This window comes from Podarcis bocagei (assembly GCF_964188305.1).
Source record: "Podarcis bocagei genome assembly, chromosome: 7".
Taxonomy (NCBI): Eukaryota; Metazoa; Chordata; class Lepidosauria; order Squamata; family Lacertidae; genus Podarcis; species Podarcis bocagei.
The window spans coordinates 72,612,753-72,631,161 of NC_138132.1; the positions used below are offsets into that span (position 1 = coordinate 72,612,753).

General features: G+C 43.8%; 1 protein-coding gene across 3 annotated transcripts in view; it reads left to right on the forward strand.

The window, feature by feature from the left end:
* LOC308591136 (uncharacterized protein) overlaps positions 1 to 18,409 on the forward strand; it is a 164,184-nt gene that overhangs the window by 93,748 nt on the left and 52,027 nt on the right. For 2 of the 3 annotated variants that reach the window (XM_081201755.1, XM_081201756.1), the window contains one exon: positions 6,933 to 7,107. The exons of the other annotated variant lie outside the window; for it this stretch is intronic. In XM_081201755.1, the coding sequence (XP_081057881.1) occupies positions 6,933 to 7,107 (175 nt within the window). The remainder of the gene's footprint in view (positions 1 to 6,932; positions 7,108 to 18,409) is intronic. 3 annotated transcript variants of the gene reach the window in all.

The following is an 18,409-nucleotide window of genomic DNA, read 5'->3' on the forward strand; positions in this document are numbered from 1 at the left end:
ATTAAATACACAGATATCCTACACATACCCTCCCTCTCACTTCCTAAAATATTGGAGGAAGGGAGAACCAAATATAGGACCCTATATTTTGTCTCTGAATCTAAATAAGTCAATGGATGTCCCCAATGTTCAATTACCCCTCCCTTTCCTTAGACATTCAGCAATCTTTCAGGTGGAAGGTGGTTCTGGCAATGGCTGTGTGGATTGTGTGCAGTGGCGCTGAGCACTTGCAAGCCAAGCAGCAATTCTGCAGTCCCCCAAGCCCAGGGCAAAGAGTGCAAATGAGAGATTAGCAAATGCTAGCATACAAATTCTTTTCCTATCTATGGGAATGGGTGGTTCTCATTTCTACAATCTTAAATTCAGTTGTGTGTTGAGTCCCACAATGCCACCCACCAAAAAAATCACACTTCACACATCAATTTTTGTTTAAGGTTTTGGCATAATTTTTGGCCACAACTTTATTCAAATACAAAAAATGTGAGTGGTTGCTTAGGCATTGGTTATGACTATCTGTCCTTGCCCTCAAGGACAGAGCTGGCCCTTCCGGACACCAACAGAAGCCAGTGTGGGAAACAAGTATTGGGTGAGAGATGAAGCTGGGACACAGACCCACACCTCTCACCCTCATGTTCCGTTGGGGCTTGCATGGCCCAAGTCCGACTCCGGGGATAAGGACGAAAAGAATGGCAAGCCCCTGGATTCCTTTAACGGAATTCCCTTTCCGCATCATTTGGAGGGATAGGCACTTACCCCTCCAAGCACCAATTTAACCAATGCCTAACCGCCAACCTTACAAGTTGTGATGATTTGCTACGCAGTAGGCAAAAACCAAATGGCACCAGCCAATCAGCCAAATGGCAAAATTCCTACCAGGCCCCCGCTCCAAGGCGGACGACCCCATGACAGGCATAGCAAGGTCAAGCGAGCAAGAAAAACCACCCTAATAAAAGGGAGGGAGGGCAGGTGATCCAGTGTAAAACGGCCAAGAGAAAGCCCCAAAGTCTGGCCCCTATATTTAAAGCCTCTGACCCCTCCTCCAAAATTGGCAACAATCAAAAATCCGCAGCAACCCAATTTTAACCCTTAAGGCTTGGGTTCCTTGCCAAATCTGCCTAGTCACTTCAGGGTGGCTTGTTCCCCCAACCGCAACACGTGCTCTCTGTTAGGGAGAACACGCTTTCTCCACATTTGTGTTAGGATATTTCCGTTCCACCTTAAAAGGGAGCAGGCTTTGTGAGTTACAGAGTCTGCGCATGTCCTGTTCACAGGATGTTTATGCTTGCTGTTCCTTTCGATTTTGCTAGTCGGTCGAAGACACTGACTCAGAACGGTCATGTTTTTCCTTTGTTCTGTTCAACGCTAAATAAAGCCTGTAAATTATGCTCTTCTGCGGTGCAAGCTTTCTGGCTGTGTTTACTGCTGATAAACAGTGTGCACGAGCCCCGGAATGCAGCCTATCTATTTCTGAGGCTTCGTGTCGCTAACTGCTGGATCTGCCTGTCTACGGGAGATCGATGGACGTCCGGCAGCCGGCTTGGGGCCATGATGGACAATATCTCCCTGGCAGTTTCCCAACAATTTGCACAACTGTTCGCGTTTTGTTTATTTAAAAAAAGTCCTTGTTCATCAGCATTTTAGTGCAAACTTCTCCTAAAATATGCATCTTTTGTGTGGGAGATTTTGCCAAATATAAACGGTTTTGCACATTTTTTTCAGAAATATGTGCGGTTTTACGAACACTATACCCAGTTTTGTATGAATTTCTTGGCTGTAGAATTGCACTGCAAAATTTTGAGAAGTGCAAATTTTGAAAGATAGCTGTGTTTCAGGTCACATATTGTTTCAGAAACTGTGAATTAGGTTGGTTCACCTTTAAATGTGAACTGAATCAACACCCCCACCCCAACACACAAACACATCCCTACATATATGTATAGGCCACCCTATAATAAAAGTTATCACTACTGGCTACAGAATAAAAAGGAGCAAGTTAAAAACACCCACTATGGAAAGGTTAATACTAATAAGTGCATTGATAGGGGGTTTGGCTAGATGATATTTGATGTCATTCACAATTCTCCATGGTTCCACTGTTCTAACATGTCCAAGAATATGTGCATTTGGGACTTTAAATTCCTTCTGCCCCAATGGGCATAAAAGCATTCAGGATAACACATAACGCCTGTGTTTGCAGAAGTACAACATTAGGACTCAAAATCAACCCTACTGGGTTTTCCCAAATGCTTAAATTTCTTTTATGTATAATGGTGACTAGTGATTTTGATTCCCTAATTAATAAGCTTTTTAAAAAATCTGCTACATCATCTTTTTCTTAAACTCTTATGCCCACCCACACTTATGTGTTGTGGGTGCCATCATTTTTTATTGATGGAACAGACAGTTTGGATTTTTACGAGACCACGAGGCATCAGATGGCTTGAGGACTAAAGTGTGGCAAGTGTGGTGGTTAGAGCTGGGGGGGGGGGCTTTTCAGCCCAAGGGCCACATGCCCTTCTGTGCCACCTTCTGTGGGCCACATGCCAGTGGTGGCCATGGCCAGAGGCAAAAAGAGAGCAAAACAAGGAAAGCAAATGTTATCTTTCTTCAGTAGGCTAATTTCTACACACATTCATACTCCCCATCTGTATCCTCCATCCAGGCAAGCAAGAGTCATTATCAGAGTTCAAGGATTCATTCCAGCCAGGCAAAAATACTGAAGGAGGGTGCAAACCAGAGTCAATGAGGAGTATGACTTGGAGAGAAGGTGTGGGGTTGAGGGCCAGCCTGACGGGAGCTATTTGGTGATGGGCCTGAGGTTCTCTAGCTCTGTGCTAAAACAAATAAGAGCCTGCTGGGTCAAGCCAATGGTCCATCTAGTCCAGGAAAGTGTTTCTGAGGTGATAGCAAGCAGCAAACACCATTTCTGAACGCTTGTCATTCCTGCTTGCAATTTTAACTGTGAGTCATGTGAAGGTGCAAGTCATGGGATATTAGGAAAATCCCTGCTTGATCTCCCATAGTGGGTTTTAAGTAAGCTCCCAAGGAGATAGCAAGGTTTGTGAGGGTAGCATGTGGCTCTGGAAGACAGATGTCAAAGACTTTCCATCCCAACGGCCAGAGTTGCTTCTGAGGCTTTGTGACTGAAGTCACTTCCCCTTCCCCTACACCAGTTCTGCCTCTCATTTTATAACTTTGGTCTGCAAGTGGTTAGGGCTGCTTTGAACCACCCATAGCCTTTCATATTCATTGTGGGGCCCATACAGACGTCCTTTTTTATTGTGTGTTCATGAAGATTTGTGCTCATTGTGGTATTGGGGCAGTTCTGTGTACTCCTGCTTTCAGAGGTGCATTTAGGGCAGGGCAGCCTGTTCCCCTGAGAAGTGTAGTTTGTTAAGGGAGATTGGAATTACCACTCTGTGAAAGGTAAACTATGATTCCCAGGATTCTTTGGCAGGGTGGAAAGAACGTGCTTTAAATGTGTGTTGTGTACGCAACCTTTGACAGTTGGTGTCACCCAGGACTTGATTCCCCATTGTATAGCAATTTTTAAATCACTTTAGTTCCTGCTCACATTACAGTGTTCTCTGTGCTCACCACTGTCAGGGATTGAACTTGGGACCTTTCTGCCAGTTTCCACATGGGCTGTACCACTGAGCAATGTCTCCTCTCCATACCACATGCACCCTGTCAAATCAGTGGTCCATTCCATCCAAAACTGTTTATTATGATTGATAGAGGCTCTCCAGTATGTCTGAGGCAGGGGTGCTCTCTACTGTAGTCTCTTTAGCTGGAGATGCCAAGTATTGGTCCTGTGACCTTTTGGGTGCAGAACACGTGCTCTGCTACCAAGCCATGGAAATAGAAATGAGGTTACACTATAAAATCAGAATTCAGTTCAAAATGCTTGCTGGATTATTATTATTATTGTTTTTAATTTCAGTAGGCAACAGAAGTTCAAAAGACCTCAATCTAAGCTGTTAAGGGCCTTGCAAATTAATACAAGAACCGTGAACCTGGGTAGGATATGGGTTTCACCATCCTTTCCACAAACTTTCCAGGAGCTTCTTATTGAAATTATATAAAATTAACTCCTGTTTCTCCAGCTCTCTGTCAGCACCCAGCAAGGAAATGGCAGTAACAAATCAGATACATCGGCAGCACATTCCGAGCTGCCTCCCCTGCAAAACTCCTGCCTGCCTCCTTTTTAAATCCTAAAAGCAAAATGCACCAATCTTTAGAGGGACAGCAGAAGGGAGAGGGAGGAGTTGGTCGGTTGAAAGGCGAAATACATTTAATCCCTTTAATATTTTAAAATTTAATTATTTCCAAATTAGGTTAGCGAGTCTGACAAGAATCCTGCATCTAAAGTACGGAGCCCAGGGGCAGCTTTGGAAAATGAGACGAGAAATTAATATAAAAAAAGGAACCCTTTCGCTTCAAGGCAGCAGACTGGAACACTGGCATTCCATTACTCTGTCTGTCTGCTGAATTCATTTAGCATCTGTGGCTTAAATAGAATAGCTCTAAAGAGGCATGCTGCAGGCTGCGCTTGGCTTGCTGAGGCATTTCCCTCTGGAGGAATCAAACCGCATCAGAAAGAGGGTTGCAATTAAAATAATTCGGTTTCCTGATAAGATAGCAAGAGGGTCAGACCAAAGGCCTGTCTAGTCCAGTGTTCCTCAGTCCCAAACATCCAGATGTCCCTGAGAAATCCACCAGCAGGATATAGCAATCAGTTTATTTGTTGCTTTTTATTGTGCCCTTCTAAGGAGCTCAGGATAATGCACAACATGCTCTTCCTCCTCCCCATTTTATCCACAGAACAGCAACCCTGTGAGGTAGGTTAATCCGAGAGACCATGGTTGGCCCAAGTTCATGCCGTGAGTTTCATGATTGTGGGTGGATTTGAACTCAGGTCTCCTCTGTCCACATCCAACACTCCCACCATTACTCCAATGGGAAACAGCCATCTGTTCCTGTTTGCTCAGAAAGGCATCCCACCCCTGAACACAAAAGTTGAATCTGGCCATTGATGGATATGACCTCCATTATTTATTAAGGTGGGGACTGCAACAAAATGTTGCAATTTGTCCATCTCTAAGTTGGGGGGGGGGGAGTGTTTAACAGTCAAAAGCAGCACTTTAAAATTCAGTGCAGAAATTGATTGGAAGTCAGAGATAGAACAGCATAGCTATAATGTGACCATAATGCCCAGTCCCAGTTAGTAATTTAGTACTAGCATTCTGCACTAAATACAGTTTCCAAACAGTCTTCAAAGGAAGCCCCGCCTACAGTGATTTACAGTAGTCTAACTTGGAGTTTGCCATAGCATAGATATTTTAGCCCAGCCTATCTCTTGTCCAGATAGGGTTGCAGCTGGCAGACCAAGCAAAGCTTGGAAACAGCCACTGTGCTGTGGAACTGTGTCACTGTTATATAATCCAGTTAAAAGCAAGCGTTCCAACACAGAAGAAGGCCGTGTGTGTGTGTGTGTGTGTGTGTGTGTGTGTGTGCGCAACTGTAGGAAGGTTAAAGCAGAGGCAGCATTAATTTTGCAACAACAAGCAAAATTGCCTTGATTGCAGCACCCCACTGCTTTTTAGTCTGTGTTGGAGATTATCTTAAAATGTTGCTCCTCTCCAGCCCAGCCTGGCATAGATTTTTGGGTGATTCTGGGCCATCAAAGCTTTACAGCAGTTTTGGTTGTGATTATTACATAGACTCTTATTCCTGCTACTTGATGCTAGACAGCCAGCTGGAAGGAAAGGCAGGGGGCGGGGAGGAGAAAGATTCATATTTAATTACAAATGTTTCACTTCTGGGCATTTTCAGCAACATCTGGAGAGCAGGAGGATGAAAGATAACCAGCAGCACCTCCCACCAAGATCAGTTGTGTCAAGCTTCCTGTTCTAATCTGGCTGCTATCCCAAGATTTATCAACAGATACTAGAAAAATACTGTGCGAGTGTAAGGTAGCATAGGGAGCAGAGTCGTGGTTTACAATGGAGAATGGTGTTGATCTGAACATACCATTTTGCCTGTATTTTGAAATTAAGCAAATTCTCCACATTTGAAATCCACGATTCAAAATTTATAAACAGAAATCATGTGCATGTATAAGTTTGCAGCGTTAATTGATTTAAATCTATTATCTATCTATATATCCATATCCCAGCCATAAAGTCCAATGTTTCAATTTGAGCAGCAATGTAAATACAACTTGGTGAAGGTGCATCAAAATGTATATAAATTTATGCCATTGTGGAAGCATACTTGCTGCATCATGTATAGATGTACCTACTCATCTCTAGGGTTTAGCTGAATAAAAATGTCTCTTTGTAGCAGAAGCTGGATGCCCACAACACTGATTGGCAAGTGTTTGTTATGTCACTTGTCCTTTCTGTTGAGCCTAGCATGGGTGGGTAAGCAAGGGCATTTGGGCAGCACCCGTGATAATAAATTTGTCCTCTGTGTTTCCAATACATTTACAGTATGTATTTTTATTGCTGTATTTTCTTCCTTGGCATAAATCTTAGTCTGGAGTAAGTCCTGTTGAACAGTGGTGTGACTTACTACTGAGTCAACATACAGAGAGTTGGCCTGTTAGTCAATTAATCATACAAGTTCGCCTGTCCATTAGTCAGTTAAGTTTGCATGTAAGAAAAAGGCGAGAGTTTTAAAAATAAAATAAAGCATACTTTGTTTTTGAGTTATGATGCACACATATGTCACCCTAAGCATCACCTTAGAAGTAGAGATTTCGTTTTCTCTCATTTTCTCATGAAAATTCATCAGTAGTTTAGTGGGCATTTCTCCTAATATGTATATTTTTGCTAGCAATTTCCCCTAAAATAATGCATTTCTGGTATTTTCATTTGTAAGTACTGTCATACCTCATGTTACGTTTGCTTCATGTTACGTTTTTTCAGGTTGTGTACCACGGCGACACAGAAGTACCGGAAAGGGTTACTTCCAGGTTTCGCTGCTCGCGCATGGGCACAAGCGCCAAATTGCACCGTGCACCTGCGCAGATACAGTGCTTCAGGTTGCGGGCTTTTCATGTTGCAAACGGGCCTCTGGAATGGATCCCATTCGCAACCAGAGGTACCACTGTACACTTTCCCTTAATAAGCACATTTTGTACTCTTTCTCTTGCTTGAGGAACTGCATTGCAAAAATTCAGAGAAGTGCAACTTTTGAAAGGTAGCTGTGATTCATTTCTGCAGATTATTCTGAAAGAAGTGCGAAATAGATAGGATTGCACTAAAATGAGAATCGAATCAAATTTCTCCCCTTAACTCCAGGAAGCTTTTTTTCTTTTCTTTTTTCTTTTCTAGAAAAAAGCAAAAAGAGATGTCTGAACCTCTGGACACCACTTATTGGAAACTGCAGGTGGGGAGAGTTGTGCTTGTGGACTTCCCACAATGGACATATGATTAGCAACCGTGATAATGTTTGCTTCTTTATTATATTTGTTCGGCACCGTTTGCAAGATGTGCCAAAGTGACTTGCAAAATATTAAAATATAGAACGTACCCAGCATTCATTTAAAAGGCATAACCCAGAGTAGAACAGAGGAATAATAAAAGTGTTCATCCATCCACTATATCATTGTCTGCTAGCCACAAAAGGCTATCAATGGCTACATGATTGCTATCCTCTACCTCCAGTTGCTGGAAGCCACAGGAGGGAAGGATGCGCTTGTGCCTGGTTCCTGCTGAGGCATCAGGCATAAGCCTGCATTTTATTAATGTTTGATCAGGACTTGTATATTAAAGAGAGAGCCTAAAAGATTTTCAAAAGTTTCATGCCAGGCAAGAAGGCTAGCTGCTTAAGAAAACACTGGCAATGTTTTTCCTAGACAAGGGGCCCCTTTTGATTGATAGCAGAAAACAATTCTCAAAGTCGTAAAAGCTGAAATTACAGACTGAGTAAGGCACTGACCCTACATGTTATAGAAGATAAAAAAGGCAGAGATAAACATAATTAATAGTTGGTAAATAGAAAAATAATGCCAATGTGCCTCCCAGTAAAATGAGCCAGATCTTCTAAGGTTAAAAAGGCCAAGACCAAATGGAGAAGCATCTAGCTGGGAAGTCTTTTAAAGCTGTTTCTTTCTTAAACTGAGAGAGTTTCAATAAATGTTGGGAAGAGCTAATGGAAACAAAGCAGCTGGCTGAAGCAGCTGGCTGAAGGGGGGGGAATGTAAACTAAAGAGGTTTCTTCTGAAACTGTTTTAAACTGAGTTCCCTTTTTAAAAAAGGCCTTATTCTTTTTAAAAGGCTACCTATGTTATGTATTGTCTTAAATGTAATTATGCAAAGGATTTAACAAATGCTAGAAGAGTTGTATTTATCCTGGAATTAAGTCAGCCAGCAGCCTAGCCCCCTACCAGACGGCAAGACGCCATCAGAGCTGTCCTGATATATGGCTGTCAGACATTTGTTTGGAAACCTTCAAATGAAGGATATCTTTCAATGTTGATGTGAAACTCAAGATCCTTGACATATGTTTAAGATAAAAATTTAAGATTAACCATTTGTTTTAGAAGGCAATAGGGCAGGGAGGGCAAGAGGTGAGCTGGTAATTAAGATTCCTTGTTGAGACACATGTAAGATATATTACTACTTATTTGTCATTTATAGATGTAACAATATATAGCTCTTTGTGTTCCATATAAGGACAGGAGGATGTGGGTGTATCTTTTAGGATTGGTTATAGCAATCAGCCAATAGGAAATCCAACCAGGCTGATTGGACAGAGGCAGCCACAGGAGGAGCAAAGGGGGCTGGATTAAGGGGATATAAGTGCTGGCCATAATGGCAGGAGCCCAGGCCAGAGCTTGGTAACCACATACCACTGTGCCTCTCATTTATTTGTCTGACAAATAAATAATTATTTTAATTTCTCTATTGCTGCGTTGAATATTTCATTCCAGCTAAGCGTTAACCACAAGCAGGGTGCTACATTTTATGGTGCTCCTGTGACTCGGATCAGTGGTCTGCTGGAACGCAGCCCCTTCGCCTCACTGGGCGGGGTACAAGAGAGAAGACAACTGATTGCTTACCCAAGCGCGCACTGGTAAATTTTTCCAGGGGGGACGCAGAAGTCTCGTCTGTCTGATACCCTGCTCACTGGCGGCGACGGACCGGGGGGAAACGGAACCAACCAAGGGTAAGTGCACAAAGGGATTTTTGGCCCTCCAATTAACTGGGAGGAAGAGAAGTCTTGATCAAACTTCTGCGTCTCAGTAAGTGGGAACTGAGTACGCTAGGTGGTTGGATACATCAGATGGTGATCTGGTGGGGGAAAAGGGAAGAATGGGAGGTAGTGTGTGGTGAAGTATCTAGCGCATTGTATGTGTGAGAAAGTACAGAGCAATCTGTAGCTGACCTGAGTGTGGAGTGGGCAGTACTTCGGTTCCTGGTAAGGCGACTTCACCAGGCAAGGAAACCCACGAAGCGTGTGTGTGAGTGACTGAGTGGATACTTCACAGGGCCATACAATGGGAGTTGGGGGTTCAAAAGGGGAAAATACACCTCTTGAATGTATGTTAAATAATTTTAAGAAAGCCTTCTCAGGGGCATATGGAGTCAAAATGACGCCAGAGCGCCTGAGAACGTTATGTGAATTAGAGTGGCCAAAGCAAAATACTGAATGGCCATCTCAAGGAACCTTTGATATAAATTTAGTAAGCAAACTTTGGTCTAACATCGCCAAAGAAATTGGAGGGTGCCCAGAACAATTTTCATATATAGATTCCTGGCTGAGCACATTAAATAAAAATCCTCCATGGATAAGGGAATGCAAAGTCCAACGATGCAAATTATTGGCTGTAAAAGCCGAAGCTAGGAAAGGAATCTTGCCAAATAAACTCAAACCCATTTTTGAGGGACCAGAGGAAGAGCTGCTTCCACCTCCACCCTATGCTCCACATCGAAGGGAGCCTAATCCAAACACTCCACCAGTTGTAACCCCAAGGCAAGAAAGTGGAATGAATAATGGGGCTGGAGTCACAGAACTTGATTCCTTGATAGATTATGATAAATATCTTCAGGAGGCATTGGAGGCCTATAATAAAGCCCAAGCAGAAGCGGTTATTCCATCTGTGAGTCCCAGTAGAACTCCATCTACAGTCTCTTTTAGTGAAACAACTGATTGCCTACCCCAAACTCCTGTACATCCAAATCCTAGAGAATTATTACAGAAGTTACAGGGAGACCTTAATCGGTCAGCAAGCAATACAGCCAGGCGTATAAAGCTGCTAAAAGAACGCCTTGGGACAAATACCATCCCCTATGATTTGAGGCCCCTAGAGCGAAGTGAAGAGAAAGATCACGTAGTAGCCCCTCTCAGAAGAGTATTTGATGCACTTGAGGAGCCTGTGCTGGTTAACGGGCAACTCGGACCACGGCCACCTCGAACTTCGACCCTGCAATATATTCCATTCACAACTACGGATCTGATGAATTGGAAAACACACACCCCATCTTTTGCAGAAAAACCTCAGGCTATGATGGACTTGGTGACTTCAATAATAAATACTCATAGTCCTACTTGGACAGATTGCCGCCAGCTCCTGAATACTCTGTTCACCACTGAGGAAAGGAGAGACATAATTGAAAAGGCACAGATATATTTGCGTGAGCAGGCCAGAGTGGGAAATATTTATAATATTGACCGTCATCTCCAAGACAACTTTCCCTTGGAAGATCCTAATTGGGATCCAAACAATGTAATTCACCTGGCCAGACTTACCACCTATCGCCAGACGCTTGTGCAAGGTATCCGCAGGGCATGCCAGAAGCCCACTAATATGTCTAAAGTCTCAGAAGTAGAACAGAAACCAAATGAGAGTCCAGGAGACTTTTTAGAGAGGCTGCAAGAAGCCTATCGTATATGGACTCCTTTTGACCCTGAAGCCCCTGAAAACAGCAGAATGATTACTGCTACATTTGTGGCCCAGTGCGCTTCTGACATTCGTAAGAAAATTCAGAAATCAGAAGGATGGGAAGGGATGCTGATGAGCCAAATTATGGCCATTGCACGCCGAGTTTATCGGAATAGGGATGAGGCTGAGAAACAAGAGAAGAAGAAGTGGCAGAAGGAAAAGATGGTAATGCTAGCCACAGCAGTGAAGCAAGACTACCGCCCCTTAAATGGAGGAAGAGGGCGGGGAAGGAATCCACCACTGGGAAGGAATCAATGTGCGAATTGCAAGAAGGAGGGTCATTGGAAGCGGGAATGTCCTGAACCCCTGAGGTTGGAAGAAGTACGCCCAGGCCCAGGCCCAGGCCCAGGCTCCGGCCCAAGAAACCAGGGACGAGGACGGGGAATGATCCGAGATGGAAGATATCAGAGACCTGGACAAGGACAGAGTAGGGACAATGTCATTGGACTGGCAGAGGAGGATTTTACCCAAGACTAGGAAAGACCGGACTCCATAAAGTTAGGCTTCCAGGAGCCCACGGTCACGATTCAATTAGGAAGCCATTTAATAGACTTTATGATTGATACTGGGGCTGAATACTCAGTACTCCCAGAACTATTGCAAAAAAAGGCATCCAAAAGTGTAGTCATTAAAAGTGCCACTGGTCAGTCAGCTAAGAGGTCTTTCCTCCAACCTTTGGAATGCCAGATTGGGGGACATCGTTTAACCCATCAGTTTTTGTATATACCTGAGTGTCCAATACCTCTCTTAGGTAGAGATATGCTGTCCAAATTGCAGGCCCAAATCACCTTCACTCCTCGAGGTCCAGAAATGAAACTGCCATCAAAGGCAGCAGGAATAATTTCCCTCTCAGTACCTAAGGAACAATCATGGCGCCTAATGTCAGCCCTGCAAGTCCAACCCACATTGGATACAGAGTTAAACAAGCTCCTCCGAACTCTACAGGTGCCACCAGGAGTATGGGCCGAAAATAGCCCCCCAGGAATGGCTAAGAATATAGCTCCAATTGTAGTAACCTTAAAACCTATGGCTACCCCTGTATCTGTAAAGCAATATCCTTTACCCCGGCGAGCAGCAGAGGGCATCCAGAAACATTTGGACCGCCTATTAAAATATGGTCTGCTTAAGCCCTGCCAATCAGAATGGAACACACCCCTTTTGCCTGTTCGAAAACCTGGGACAGATGAATACAGGCCAGTGCAGGACTTGAGGCTCGTAAACCAGGCTATCGAGACCTTGCACCCAAATGTACCAAACCCATACACCCTGCTGAGTTTGATCCCACCAGAAGCAACATTTTTTACTGTATTGGACTTGAAAGATGCATTCTTCTGTTGCCGGCTGGCACCACAGAGCCAACCTATATTTGCCTTCCAGTGGGAAGACCCTTTGACAGGAACAAAAGGCCAGCTAACCTGGACGAGATTGCCCCAGGGATTCAAAAATTCCCCAACTTTATTTGGCACTGCCTTGGCGAAGGATCTAACAAGTTACCCCTCAATACCTGGAGAAAAGGTGGTTCTGCAATATGTAGATGACCTTATACTAGCAGCAAAGGATTTTGATACCTGTAAAGAAGGTACAGAGGAACTGCTCCACTTGCTCTGGCAAGCTGGCTACCGAGTTTCCCAGAAAAAGGCACAGTTATGTTTAGAAAAGGTCAAATATTTGGGCTTTGACATCTCACACCAACAACGAGCATTGAGGCCAGAGAGGAAAGAAGCTATTTGCCTTATCAAGGAACCTACCACAAGGAAACAACTCAGAGGATTCCTGGGAACAGCAGGGTTTTGTAGACTATGGATACCTGATTTCAGCAGTCTGGCCAAACCCTTACATGAAAGCACTCGAGGTGCAGAAAAGGACCCATTCGTATGGGGACCTGAGCAGCAACAAGCCTTTTTAGTTATCAAACAACGACTTATGGAGGCCCCAGCCCTTGGACTGCCTAATTCGGAAAAACCCTTTCAGCTGTATGTACATGAACAGAATGGGATTGCAGCGGCAGTCCTGACCCAGAGATTAGGAAGTTGGAACCGTCCAGTAGCTTATTTGTCAAAACAATTGGACTCAGTAGCAAAAGGATGGCCTCCATGCCTAAGGGCAGTAGCGGCCACTGCAAGCCTTGTCAAAGAAGCTGATAAATTTACCTTCGGCCAGACGATGTATGTGAATGTACCTCATGCTGTTCTGACACTCATGGAATATAAGGGTAGTTATTGGCTAACGAACCCAAGGATGGCTAGGTACCAAGGCCTATTGTGTGAAAATCCCAGGATTCATCTACGAGTAGTGAATATGCTCAATCCAGCGACTTTGCTGCCCCTACCAGAGGTAGATGATGAAGAATCACATGATTGTCTCCAAATAATGGATGAAGTTTATTCCAGTAGACCCGATCTGAAAGATGAACCATTGAAAAATCCAGATGTTGTATATTATACTGATGGTAGCAGTTACCTGCATAAAGGTGCCAGACGAGCAGGATATGCTGTGGTCACCAATGAGGAAGTTGTGGAAGCTGAAGCTTTGCCTGCTGGCACCTCAGCACAAAAAGCTGAACTTATAGGTTTAACTAGAGCTCTGCAATTGGCAGCCGGATGTAAGGCAAACATCTATACTGATTCTAAATATGCCTTCTTAACCCTGCATGCACATGGTGCTCTATGGAAAGAAAGAGGTCTAATAGGAGCCCACGGGAAGGCCTTGAAATATGGACCTGAAGTAGAAATCCTGTTAGAAGCAGTATGGGCTCCAGAACAGATTGCTGTAATGCACTGCAAAGGTCATGGACGAGGAAGGGATCCAATAACCAGAGGAAATCATGCTGCTGACAAAGCAGCCCGAGAGGCAGCCCAAAAGCCTGTGGGAGGATTTATAGCAGCCCTCATACCAGAGGTAGTTCCAGAAGAAGTTAAACCTCACTATACCCCAGAAGAGAGGAAGTGGGCTGAACAGGAAGGAGCAGTTGTGAAGGACGGTTGGATGATCCTGCCAGACAATAGGATTTATGTACCTCATCATCTAGCAGGCACAATTGTAAGAAATTATCATGAATCTACTCACCTTGGCGGTACTGCAACCAGAGAGAGTCTCAGTCGGAAGTTGTATATTATTAATCTATCACAATTAGCAACTTGCATTTCACAGAAATGTGTTCTTTGTGCTAAAAACAATCCCAGGCAGGGACCGGTACAACCTCCTGGAATCCAACATGTGGGATATGTCCCCATGGAAAGCCTAATTGTGGACTTCACAGAGCTGGTCCCTTCTAAGGGATTCAAGTATCTCCTTGTGTTTGTAGATACTCTTACCGGATGGGTTGAAGCTTTTCCTACCCGAACTGAAAAGGCACGAGAGGTAACTAAGAGACTCCTGACTGAATTGATCCCGAGGTTTGGGTTACCTAGATGCATTGGAAGTGATAATGGGCCAGCGTTCATTGATCAAGTAGTACAAGAAGTATGTCGAGTCCTACAAGTGAAATGGAGACTGCATGCAGCCTATAGGCCTCAGAGTTCAGGGAAAACTGAAAGAATGAATCGGACTCTGAAAACCCAATTGGCAAAATTAACCCAGGAAACGGGATTGGGATGGGTAGATGTGTTACCCATAACACTGTTTCGTGTTCGGTGTGCACCCACAAAAAGACTTAAGTTGTCACCTTTTGAGCTCCTGTATGGGAGACCGCCCTCCTTTGTTCAGGATATTTCAGCTGATCTTAAACAAATAGGAGACCATGTGACACAGGGACAAGTGCAATCTCTCTCCCGTGTTTTTGTTTCTCTTAACAGGTGGGCCCTCGAGCGCACGCCGTGCAGCATTGCCGAGCCGATTCATCAGTTCCAGGCTGGCGATAGCGTATGGGTGAAAGAGTGGAAACGTGATCCACTTGCACCTAAGTGGCGTGGACCTTACACCGTCTTGCTCTCTACTCCAACAGCGGTGAAGGTAGCTGAGGTGACCCCCTGGATTCATCACTCCCGTTTGAAGAAGTCCGAAGGCAGTTGGACGTGCAAAGGTGACCCTTCTAATCCTCTTAAACTGACTCTCTCCAAAAACCCCTGTATCTAGCCCTACCGGGAACGGGCTAGGTCACGGGCAACATTAGACAACCGGCCTGCTGCAGCCACAACCTGGAAGCTGGCTGACCTGCGCACGCCTGAAGCTTGAGGAGCATCTGAACCAGCGATTGTGAAAGGAAAGATTCTCTTATACAATTAATTGAATGCCCCCCCCTTGTGGAACAATTATCAGAGATATTACTCATTGGGGATCCTCGGGATATATGTTTTGGTCTTGGTGGTTCCCCATTCCTGTCACTGGGGGAATTATATTGGGACTAATATTTATTTGCTATCACAATAAGGTAATCTTTTGTGGGAGGAATGCATATGCTAGACATCAACATGATTCTATTAATCCTGATCCCTTGGGAAGGGGAAGGGTCCTTGAATCTGACCAAATTGACTAAATATGGATTCCGCCATGACCGCAATATGTGGGTAGGTTTAGCTGAAATGGTAGCCAATGTTGCAAATAGGACCAATTGCCTTGTTTGCTCTCTTGGGCCAGATGATTCAGAGGGAGGTATGCCCTTATTACCGATACCATTAGATGCCATTGGTATGGTAAGCGAAATACCACACCAAACAGAAGTACAGAATTTCCCCGGATGGAACTCAACTAAACCATTACGAGTTATACCTGTACAAGGGGAATTCTGTGTACATAAATCATCAGATGCAGCTGATTCTACCATGATAGGCTCTTCTCATTGTCACTATACTTGGGATAATATTAAGAATACCTGGGCACACGATACTACCTATCGAACTCGGAATGCCTTGCCCTGTGCACCTCCTTTTATTCATGCATGGAAAGTGGTATGGAACATAACTGTGACAGAAAAAGGCAATCTAACATACTGCACTGTGAACTCTCTACCTCTTTTGCTATTTCGCCTTCTGTACTCCACGTACCAAAGACCTCAGACCCGATGGTTGTGGTGGATATGTGGAGAATGGGCATACAAGAAACTCCCCTCCAAATGGAGTGGGACTTGTTTCCTGGGATGGGTATTACCACCAATGTGGATTATGCCCACTAATTTGGCCAAGCGTACACGAAGAAACGCTGATATTTCTCATATAGCAGGAGGAAGTACCCAAAGTTGGAGCGGTACTGATGATTGGCCACCAGAGCGCATTATAGCCTATTATGATCCTGCCTCCTGGAATCCTGGTGAGCTCATACAAGGGGCACGGGATCCTATTTATAATCTAAACAGAATAATTCGATTGCAAGCAGTAGTGGAACTTGTAACCAATGCAACGGCCAAGAGTTTGAGACTTATTGCACAACAGTTGGATGAAAGTAGAGCCGCCATTTTGCAGCTGAAAATGGGAATGGATTATGTACTTGCCAAGCAGGGAGGCCTATGTGGAGTCTTGAACTTGACAGGGAATGCCTGTTGCTTTAACATTTCAGATAATGGTGAGGCAATCCGTGTGTTGGCCACAAAGATGGAGAATATAGCACATGTCCCAGTACAAACATGGGAAGGATGGGATATGGGATGGCTCACCAATTGGTTACCTAATGTCACAGGACTCAAAGGGATACTATTGTCTTGCTTGTTTTTCTTGACAGTAGTGGTAATGGTTTTATGTATGATGCCATGTATCATTTCATGTTTTAGAAGTACAATTAGCAAGATGGTTTCAAATGAAACTCTACCTCATATCATGGCCCTATACAGAGCTTTACCTCAGGAACATGATGAAGGTCAAGCTATCAAGGACACTTGGGACGAAGGTCCTTGAGCTTGAAAGGGGGGAATGAGGCATCAGGCATAAGCCTGCATTTTATTAATGTTTGATCAGGACTTGTATATTAAAGAGAGAGCCTAAAAGATTTTCAAAAGTTTCATGCCAGGCAAGAAGGCTAGCTGCTTAAGAAAACACTGGCAATGTTTTTCCTAGACAAGGGGCCCCTTTTGATTGATAGCAGAAAACAATTCTCAAAGTCGTAAAAGCTGAAATTACAGACTGAGTAAGGCACTGACCCTACATGTTATAGAAGATAAAAAAGGCAGAGATAAACATAATTAATAGTTGGTAAATAGAAAAATAATGCCAATGTGCCTCCCAGTAAAATGAGCCAGATCTTCTAAGGTTAAAAAGGCCAAGACCAAATGGAGAAGCATCTAGCTGGGAAGTCTTTTAAAGCTGTTTCTTTCTTAAACTGAGAGAGTTTCAATAAATGTTGGGAAGAGCTAATGGAAACAAAGCAGCTGGCTGAAGCAGCTGGCTGAAGGGGGGGGGAATGTAAACTAAAGAGGTTTCTTCTGAAACTGTTTTAAACTGAGTTCCCTTTTTAAAAAAGGCCTTATTCTTTTTAAAAGGCTACCTATGTTATGTATTGTCTTAAATGTAATTATGCAAAGGATTTAACAAATGCTAGAAGAGTTGTATTTATCCTGGAATTAAGTCAGCCAGCAGCCTAGCCCCCTACCAGACGGCAAGACGCCATCAGAGCTGTCCTGATATATGGCTGTCAGACATTTGTTTGGAAACCTTCAAATGAAGGATATCTTTCAATGTTGATGTGAAACTCAAGATCCTTGACATATGTTTAAGATAAAAATTTAAGATTAACCATTTGTTTTAGAAGGCAATAGGGCAGGGAGGGCAAGAGGTGAGCTGGTAATTAAGATTCCTTGTTGAGACACATGTAAGATATATTACTACTTATTTGTCATTTATAGATGTAACAATATATAGCTCTTTGTGTTCCATATAAGGACAGGAGGATGTGGGTGTATCTTTTAGGATTGGTTATAGCAATCAGCCAATAGGAAATCCAACCAGGCTGATTGGACAGAGGCAGCCACAGGAGGAGCAAAGGGGGCTGGATTAAGGGGATATAAGTGCTGGCCATAATGGCAGGAGCCCAGGCCAGAGCTTGGTAACCACATACCACTGTGCCTCTCATTTATTTGTCTGACAAATAAATAATTATTTTAATTTCTCTATTGCTGCGTTGAATATTTCATTCCAGCTAAGCGTTAACCACAAGCAGGGTGCTACACTGCTTGCGAGTTTCCCCCAGGCATCTGATTGGACACTGTGAGGACAGAAGGCTGGACTAGATGGGCCGCTGGCCTGATCCAACAGCCAAGATTTACATTCGTTTACTTCCCTGAAATGCTGTCTTCACCATTAACGAACCTCTTCTTATAAAGCACCTCAAAGCAATTTCACATTGCAACATATATAAAACAATTGCAGGTATAAAAACAATTAAAACAACTGCCAGTACAAAAGCAGTTTCCATTCCGGCTGGGGATAGTAAATCTCTTAAAATGATTACTGAAAGAGGAAAGTCCTTCCTAGCCGTGTCTACCTCATTGAACATCTGCCAGTGAGCATGTCTGGTTCTGTGTACAGGGCC